Source organism: Pyrus communis, chromosome 7 (assembly GCF_041283825.1).
Source record: "Pyrus communis isolate YQ-2024b chromosome 7, ASM4128382v1, whole genome shotgun sequence".
NCBI classification, from domain to species: Eukaryota; Viridiplantae; Streptophyta; class Magnoliopsida; order Rosales; family Rosaceae; genus Pyrus; species Pyrus communis.
The window spans coordinates 29,877,177-29,887,329 of NC_142571.1; the positions used below are offsets into that span (position 1 = coordinate 29,877,177).

Consider the following 10,153-nt stretch of genomic DNA (forward strand, 5'->3'; position numbering starts at 1 on the left):
GTAAAGGAAAAAATTGAATGCTCCTTTGGCCCATATTCCAGTTTGTGGAAGGTTGTCAAAGAGGATAGGTGAACTCGGTAAATCCATGGAAGATATTGGGCAACAAGAACAAAATTTAGAGCCCTTCTATTTTCCAAATATCCTGGGCCCATCATCTTGAAGAAAACACCTACTACAAGCACCTGGGCAAAACAAACAGAGCTAGTTAAACCTATAGCTACTCATATATTTTACAAAAGACATTAGGAAGTTGTTATTACCGCTTAAAAAAAGTTACTCTGCACTTTAAACATTAAAATATAAGAGAGAAAAATAACTTGAAAGAGTGCATAACCATTTTTCTAGAGTTTTAATAACATCCAAAAATTGATCAAACTTCAAAGATCGAGAGCCACGACAATTTCCCGGCTACTGCCATTTCTCTTGAGTTGATAGATTTAATGGCCTGACGAGCGAATTTGATGAATAATATGCACTACGAAAATGTGATCCGTGAGGAGTCGCAAAAGAAGAGCTACAGTCTTCACCTTTTTGTCCATTCCAAGGCACTTCTTGTCCTGATCGATGAATGGAATGTAAAAGAACAAAGGGTCAAGTGACACATGAAATTACAGATATTTTGTTCCACAGTGGGTTATTTGCAAGAAGTTGATCCACTTGAGGCCTCTTAAACTTTTTAGGTTTTTTAATTAAAATGGTTATTGAGATTTGCATAGTTTCTCACTTTGGTTCTTGAGATTTGAAATCAATATAAGTGATCCATGATTTTATCCACCATCAATCATTATGTCATTTGTGAAAGTTTTGTTCATTAATGACCAAAATGATAAAAATACCCTCAATTTAATAAATAATGGGTAAAAATGTTTTGACAAAAATTGAGGGTATTTTTGTCATTTATCCTTATTTAATGGATTTTTTAACGAAATTACCAAATGAAAATTTTTAACAGAATTATTAAAATAATTGATAGTGAACAAACTCAAGAACTACATCTATTAATTTCAAATATTTAGGAGCTAAGTCAAACCTCACCTCTTGAATTTGACAAAAAAAAAAAAAAAACACCCACCTCTTGAACAGTGACAGGGCCATTCCTGAGTAAAGGGCGGGAAGGTCGACTGGTTAGGCCCGCATCAAAGGGGCCCCAATTTTTTATATATATTGGTTATACATATATGAACAAAAAATGGTATATATATTTAATATTAGCGTTAAAAATACAACTCAAGTATGGTAGAGGAGCTCAAATGAACAATATATTGACAGAATGAAAAAAAAGTTCATTATATCTCTTTACCAAAAGTATTGTGCAAACAACATTTCCCCTTTTTCTTTCCATTCTCTCCTTCTCAATGTCCTTTCAAATAAGTTCCTCTAAAAAAACTAAGAAAAATAAGTGATTCGACTAAAGTTGTTAAAAAATTATTTTAAGTCAACTATGACACATGAAATGTTAAATGGAAAGGTATTTGTAAAAGCTTGATTTTAAAAATATGTGCCTCATGATTTTGACACTAGAAATACTAGAAGAAGATTCTTATATATTTATTCTGGCCAAATTAATATGTTTTCAGCACAGAGAAGGGATAAAAATTTGTACATTTTATTTTCTTGTGAAAATAATGTGTAGGAAATAACCCCATTTGTTTATCGCCCTAGGCCATTAAAAACTCAAAAACTGCCTTGAAATAGTGAATTACCATATATAACATCAAGCACGATATATAAGGTTTAGAGCTTTCCATGCCTAATAACTTAAACCTCATAACTGCAAATGTTTCAGACCATGACCAACATAAACATATCTCTGAGAGAAATGGTATTGTGGCTACCACTGCTTAATTATTGAAACGTACGGCTAATTATCAAACAGTAATAATATTATTTTGAGGCCAGAGCTTATACAAAATCTATGCAGCCAGGTTGTGTATGGAACTCTTGGCCATAAAGCGTCTATACTTCGACGTTTCTGAAGATACTAATTACTTGCTGCAGATGGCAAGGTCTTACTATTGTCATCCCCTATTTAAGCCAGGGACGGAGGCGGACGTCGTTGCGCCTTGGTATGGAAACGAAGAACAGCAGAAAGTGTCACCTTCTCCACCTCTTCAGGATTGTTACGATTATGTGGTCTGAGTAGAGAGACTACAGTTGCCAAGTCCTCGGCCATGAGCACAAATGCTTCTACTTTTGTCCGACTTTTGACATGTTTGCTGGAGACTGGAACTTCGGTCAAACAGTCTGATGCCCAATCGAGAAGCTCTTCCCCGTAAAAGTCACCTTCCCTGAGGAGCTTGATGGCCATTGATGAGATTCCTTGCCCAGCATGACTATCACTCGACGCGTAGGTCCACAATGTCCCTTTGATAACGAACAGCATGCAATCGAGTGGATCTCCCGTTCGAAAAACGAAGCTGTTCTCAATGTACGTCGCTGGCTTTAGATATTCGCACATCTTCTTCCACACTTTTTCATCCATGTCTTTAAGCATTGGTATCTGTAGTATACATACACAGGTTAATCTACTGTACTCTTTAATTTGAACAATAATTTTGTAATGAATGTAACATTAACCTAGTTTTAGTAATAACAATGTGATTCTGTGTTGTTAACTAACTTAGCATTATTGTATAACTATGGACTATAAACTTTAAGATTATAGTGCAATCTTATCATTATTGTAATTCAAACATCGAATGTTAACATCATTTTGTTTTAAAACAATGTATTCCATAAATTAATGATGAGAGATAGAGGTTGAGGAACATACTTTCTTAAGTGCTTTTTCAGCTTCCTGTTTTTTTTTACTTTGTCGTCTCATGTCCACTGTTTTTGTAGCTCCCATCAGTATAAAAGCCTGTCTCGCCACAAATCAAACAATTACTTAATATACTCGAAGAATGATCTCCGCAGTCCCAACTCCCAAACACAGAAAAATTGTCGAAAGTTAATGTACAGAGAGACTTAATATACCAACCTCCACGTTTCCAATGAGATATACAAACAGTAGCAAGCCAGTGACTGAAATGAGAATCGCAAACAAGTTTTCCAACACATACGTACTTGTGACCAGATTTGTCCCAAAATTACTGCAAAATATTAGACAATGTTGCCGAATTAGATAATCCCAAAAATTTTATTCGTTACATATTTTTCTGAAAATTGTTGGTTGCCAATGGATATATAATGTACCTTAGATTTCGCAAGCCCCACCAGAAAGAGTATACAAACTGCTTTCCGAACTCTTGATCTGGGTTTTCATTTTTAAGGGAATCGAGAAATATTCCAAAGTTAAATGGAGGTGAAGCACCATCTGGAGTATCCAACGGGCAACGATACTTTAGATATTCGGTCATATTTATTGCAGTAGAATTCACAGTAACCAAGCAAGTCTGGTTTAGAGGTCTGGTAGTTTGGGCACTATCGCAGTACAAAGTGTCCTCGCAATTACCAATACATTGTTTACAAGCCTCATACCAACATGATACCGCTCGTTGAATAGAAAAAAAGTACCAAAAAGCTCCGAGTACCTAAACCCATAACGTGCAAACACAAAAACTCTAGATATTAGTCTACCTGTTAGCATATAATTAATTAATCTAGATTTTCTCGTAATTAACGAATGTAATATCAATTGTAATTAATTGATTTAGAACTTCTACCACATATGGGTTTTCTCAAAGCCTATATTTATTGTAAACATTATACATAATTAATCAAGAAGTTATATTTCTACCTAGTATCATTCCTCCACCAGAGTCTAGCGATCTAACCATATCATCTTTTTTGCAGGCAATAAAAAAAAAACTTACGGTCGTTCTCTTCTTGTAGGACTTTCTCACACCAACAATAAAAAATAAAAATAAAAAACAAATCACAGCAGCCTTTACTCCCTTATTGCAGTCTCACTCCCATAGTTTCTAGGGTTTTTGTCTTGATTCTTCTCCTTTCCTTAATGGCGTCTTCAACCTGTCATGTCTGAACTTCCTTCTTGCCTGAATTCTTCCAACACTATTTCAAATCTATGACTTGGTCGTCCTTCGTCGCCTGTCATGTCTCGCTTAGGTTTTGATATCAAATCAATAAATTTTTTGTATGGGATGCGCTCTTAGCAAATCAAGGCAATTTTCTATTTATTCTAATACTAATAATCGTGCTTTCTCTTTATTTTATATCGTTCATTCTAATGTGTGATGTCTCTTGTTGCTTATGTTATAGTTTTTTTCATTATATTTTATTCAACGATGATTTTTTTGCTACTCCTGGATCTATCTGAAACGAAAATTGGAAAATTTTCATATCTTTAAAATCTTTGTGGCTATGGTTCGTAATATCTTTCAAGCTACTATTCAAGTTCTCCAAAGTGATAAAGGTACGAAGTATGTTAATCAATGTTTTTCTACTTTTTGTCATGAGTTGGGTATTGGATAACGCTACTTTTGCCCCCACTCACAAAAAAATGGCTTGCCAAATGAAAGCATTGCCATATAGCCACCTTAATACGAGCCTTACTCTACACTGCAGGGCTCCCTTGTGAATTATGGGCTAAGTATGCCTTCACAACCGTCCACCTCATTAATCTTCTTCCTACCTCTCTTCACAACTTCTGCCAGATCCAGTCTTGCAACCTCCCACTACTTCTCTTGTGCGGTCCAGTCCATGTGTCACGCCTGGCCCATTTCTACCTACTGACCTACCAGTGTCTGACCCCTCTCCTAATTCCCAGTCCCACCGCCACTGTTCAGCCCCCAACTTTCCCAAACAGCCCAGCGCGCTAGCCGTCATCATCAATACTCTAGCTTTCGCACCAGCTCGCCCCGGGCCGGTTTCCGATGCGCTCACTTCAATGCCAAGCCCAGCGCTCAATCCACATTTCATCCGCCTCAGCAACCCACGTCCATAACATTAAGGCCCCACGACACAGACGCGTGTTTTCTCTTATGCTGCCGTGTCTGCCACCAGCACCAACAATGTCTCAGCGTCTCTTGCTGCCCCCTTCCGTCGCCTGCTTTGCGCTGACTACCTCCGTTGTTCAGTCCACTCGTCCCATGGTCACTCGGCTACGTGACGGCATCTCCAAACACAAAAAACTCGAATTGATATCACTGTTCGGTATCCTCTTTCTCATGCTCTTTTAGCGTCTATTGATTCTAGTAAACCCATTTGATTTTCTCAAGCTTCTAAGCATCCTGAATGGCGTTAGGCCATGAATGAAGAAATAATGCTTAACTTCGCAATAAAACATGGTTTCTTATTCAATAAGTCATTTTTAGCTTCTTACACACCAGTTTTATTTTTAGCTATCGAATTGAATAAATCAAACGAAAACACAGACAAGATTAAACATAGGTATGTTTGAAAGGTTAAAAAAGATTAATGTCTAAAACAAAAAATTAGTATTTTTTTCAAACATAGTTTAGTATTTTCTTAAAAGATTAAGGAGGGCCCATTTAAATTTTCGCACAAGACCTTCAAATTTTCACAAACGACCTTAATCGCGAATTAGTTGCCTCCTTAGAGTATCTTACTTGAACTTGTCTTGATATATCTTTTGTTGTCAATCATGTTGCTCAATTCACGAGTTCCCCTCGCATTTCTCATATGATTGCAGACAAACTGATTCTCTGCTATATCAAAGGTAATATGGATTTGACATCACTTTGACTCCTTAACTTGCTTCTGATTTGCTTGTTCTAACATAAATTGAGCGAGTTGTCTAGAAACTCGCCACTCCACCACGGGCTACCGCATTTATCTTGGCACCAATCTCATCTTTTGGTGCTATAAAAAGCAACCGACAATGTCTCAATCTATCTTTAAACTTAAATATAGGTCCCTTGCTCATCAATGTGCTAATTATACTACGTGGCTTTATTTTCTTCTTCGCGAGTTTGGTGTTTGGCTATCCTTTCCAATTCTACTTCATTGTGACAACCTCAGTGCCACCTATCTTGTTACTAATTCAATTCACCATGCTCGTACTAGCTGCATTGACCTTTTTATCATTTTGGTCGTAGAAATGTGGCTCTTTATGGTCATCCCGTTTGTTACACCTCTTCTGCTGATCTTCTTACTAAAGCTCTTCATCAACCGCATCATGGTGTACTTTGTTTCATACTCGTCCAATCAGGATTGTCCAATTGCAGGGGGTGGTGAGTGGTGGTGGTGGTGGTGGTGGTTGTGTTTTTTCTTTGAACAAACGATAATATTTACACAAAGAGAAGTGGGAGAGTGGGCTAAGCCTCACAATGTGGTTCAAATTCGTCTTTGGAAAGAATCGAACCTATGACCTCTCACTTACAAGTAAGAAGGAATACCACTAAACCGTATTACTAAATGGCATGGAGGTGGTGTTAGGATAGAATTAATTAGTCTAGAATCTTCTCCTTAATTAAGGCAACGTAATATCAATTGTAATTAATTTAGAAATCCTACCACATATGAGTCTTCTCAAACCCTGTATATTATAAACGTTCTACATGATTAAGTTAAAGAGTCATGTTTCTACACTATCATTTTCGAAAACAACGGCATTGGTCCATAATCCAACATTAGTAATTAACAAAGTAATAAAATATAATGACAATTGAGTTGAAACTTACGTGTCCGGCAAGAATATAGAGAAACAAGTTGAAAAGACCCTTAGCCCATCTCCCATTCATCCTTTTGAATGCCTTGGCCGACAGGTGAATTCGAAGAACCCTCGGAACATATTGACCCAGAAGAAACACATTCACAAACGTTTTGTGTTCCACAAATCCTGAGCCTTCCCTTGGGTAAAACATTAGTATTATCAGCTGAAGAAAATTAAAAGATAAACAAGGGTTAGGACATAGAACCATCAATTTCAGCTAGCTACCAAAAAAAAAAAAAATTAGAGTTTAGTTAATTTCTCTTACTTGTGGGAGGGGAATAAGAACTAAAACGTCAATTATGATGGATAACATATTCTGAATTATTTTCCTGGCAATGGCATATTGAATCAACTCTCTGGCATATTGAATCAACCCTCTGGCTTTCCATTTCTTACCGGAATTTCCCCCAGTTTGTTTCACTGCCTCGGACTGTTCATTTTTCGAGATATTCATTTTGAGGGCTGAAATTTCACATATCAAATGCACGAGGAAAATGACATCCGTGAGTGATCGCAAAACAAGAGCAACAATTTCCAACGTTTCGTCCGTATGAAGGCACTTTTCATCCTCTTTGAAATTCACAACATAAAAGAACAAAGGATCCAGAGAGACAGCAAATGCACAGGAGATCACAAATATACTGTTCCACATTCTAAGGTGAGTCCCCTGATCCTGACGCACATCAAAAATCTTCTTTATTTTTGTTATCCTGGGAAACACGCAACAAACAATGAATGAAATTCATATGCATTCACTCTAAATCCTAATAATGAGGCCCTCGAGCTAATAAATTAAACAAGATAAAATGAGATATAAATCCGATTCTAATAGCAGCTATTAGATGTATTTCAGAATTCTTCGCTAAAACAAGTATCCGTCCATAACGTAGCATAATAATGAATAATAATAATTTTCTAAGATTGACTACAATACTTATCTCTATTAATCTCTATTAATTAATAAAAGCCTCTTTGTCAATCAAAAGAAGGTGAAAATACTACTTAATCTTCTATCACACAAAAAAAAAATGATGGACAATAATATACTTTCACATGTTCAAATTTTACTTTTTTTTATTGAAACCTCACCTTCAGGTCAGATGATGTTAAAATACCTTCAATATTTAAAATAAAAAAATAAAAAACCAAAAACAAAAATCTCCCACTTTTATAGGTCCAATTTGAAATAGGTCCAATTTTATAGACTACCTTTTGAAATAGGTCCAATTTTTAGTGACTTTTGACTTTTGAAATATGTCAAATTTTTAGTTATTTTGGACCTATTTCAAAAAACCCCAACTTTAATTCTAGCCAATTTTTCCCTACCCTAGGATGTTAATTATTGGAATTTTCATGTAATTTTCTATCTATTTTGGTCATATGGCAAATGCTTGAGGGTAATAAAGTAATTTTATCCTTCATGTGGACAACATATTATTATTTTCTTCTTCTTCTTCTTCTTCTTCTTCTTCTTCTTCCACTAGTTGACTCCGTACACTTTATGTTTGAATTATTCATGGAAGTTTAATTAGGAGTTACAAAGTATTGGCTTTGCACCCAATTTAACAAAACAAGAATACGTTTTTGCTCTTATATAGTTGGCATAGGTTATCCGTGTGACTAATTGAAAAATGGGGCTTTTAGATCTAGATCCAAAAACATAGATGATTTTTAGGAGTGAGTCCAATTATCTAATTACATGTTTTTATTTCTTTTATACTCATTTTATATTTTTTTTAAATATTAAAAATCAATTAAAATCTTCTAATATTATGCATTTTTCAACTCCAAAAAATCTAATTAATATCTTACAAAAAAAAAAAAACTAATATACTAACATAAATTATCTACAAAACATTGTACCTTAACTCAAGTAACAAATACATGAATATATATATATATATTATACCTATAAGTGAGATAGGAAATCTAACTAAAAGGTAGGAAAAAAACATAACATACCTACAAGCAAGACACATGAATCTGTGACACGTTGATTATAAAAAAGAATTTGTCATATAGATACATAAAAATAATTAACCTGTGATATAGGTTGATTATAAAAATTAAAAATAAAATCTATAAATGGGGTTTAAAGTAGGAGGAAGAACAAGAAATAACAAAAAATAAAAATAAAAAGAAATAATCAAAGAGATAATTAAGAAGAAATTTGATTTTTATAATAAATCTTATCATTGAATAGATAATTATTGATAATTAAATAATTAAATTTAACTTATTTTAAAAAATTTGGCTATTCTTACTATTGGCTAAAAAAATTGGACTTATATCAAGTTTTCCCTTGAAAAATTAGATGAAAATTTCAAGATCTAACACCAAAGGAAAATTGACTATTTATAAAAGTTCAAGAGATAATCGGCTAATATTAACTCAATGGAGAAATTGGCGCTACACAAGTTCGCATAAATCAACAATTAGGTCATATATGTATATATATTTCTTTTCTGAAAGGAAACGATTTCATTAGAACTTCAAATCAAGTAAAGCTAACTTGAAGGAGGGCATCCTGAAGAAATGCAGGAGGGACCTCACTCCAAAGTAATATTATATATGATTCTGTGTATATTTGTAGCCAATCCCATAAATTAGTATAAGAGTGAGTTTGTCTATGTTGAATGTGACGCAACGTTTCCTTGGAGGAATGGTTATGAACGGGTCACTGTGTCTGTGTTTGTAGAAAGAAGTTTGTCTTTGTTAAAAGTTTTCACTGAAGTCAACTCCTCACGTCTTTGAAGTCTGAATAGTGAATCAAATTGGCTACCATATGCAACTCCGATGCCAGCTACTGCCTCTCATCCGATTAGATGAGTTCCGTAGCCTCGCTGCCGGCGCCACTATGTTGTATTCGGCGTTTTAAAATTTAAAAATAAAGGAATAGAAGGTGTTGTAATAGCCATATATAATCAAGTGTAGCGTTTCAAATAGCATAAATTTCGTACACATTTTGGGACTCTCCGTGGATTTCCAACGCTTTATCATTCCCACCGCTGCGCCATGGTGCGCTGCTATACCTTGAGAGTGACAAATAACAGCAAGCTAAGATAATTCGAAATACTGAGAGAGAGAGAGAGAGAGAGAGTACGAACCTGTCTGTTACTGCCTGGTTCTCCATATCTGGATCCATAATAACTTAAATGTATATGGACTCAATGACCTTGATGATGAGTAATAAAGATTACCTAATAAATAGCTACGACGAGGTTTTCAGTTTACTCGGTGGAGAGAGACTGGCAGGCAGAGGGATAGCATTTGGGTTGAGTGGCAGAAGCTGAAGCTGCTAGCTGCATTGCCATTCTATTTAATAAAATTCAAGTTTGTCTTTTTATATGACGTAAGTCATTTTATAATATACATTTTACTTAAAAGTGAGAGGTTTTAGATTCGAAGCTCTTGAATGGCGAATTTGATACCAAATTAGGTTGTCCATTGTGTGGCTTAACCGAACTCTACATCCTTTTAGTGTAAAAATATCGATGTATTAAAAAAAATAGTTTA

General features: G+C 35.0%; 1 protein-coding gene across 3 annotated transcripts; it reads right to left on the reverse strand.

Moving 5' to 3' along the window:
* Positions 1-1,682: 1,682 nt before the first annotated feature.
* Positions 1,683-9,937, reverse strand: LOC137733238 (cyclic nucleotide-gated ion channel 1). Of its 3 annotated transcripts, XM_088697045.1 has the most exons (9): positions 9,745-9,937; positions 9,598-9,669; positions 7,049-7,347; positions 6,903-6,952; positions 6,606-6,800; positions 3,196-3,533; positions 2,981-3,092; positions 2,774-2,860; positions 1,683-2,500 (listed from the first exon to the last, which is right to left on the reverse strand). In XM_088697045.1, exons 1-9 carry the CDS (start codon positions 9,780-9,782, stop codon positions 2,030-2,032), a joined length of 1,662 nt encoding a protein of 553 aa, XP_088553171.1. In that variant the 5' UTR covers positions 9,783-9,937; the 3' UTR covers positions 1,683-2,029. The 3 variants fall into 3 exon arrangements, with proteins under 3 accessions (XP_088553171.1, XP_068328487.2, XP_088553170.1); XM_068472386.2 differs by having other exon boundaries at positions 6,903-7,347; XM_088697044.1 differs by lacking the exon at positions 9,598-9,669 and having other exon boundaries at positions 6,903-7,347.
* Between the last annotated feature and the right edge of the window lie 216 nt (positions 9,938-10,153).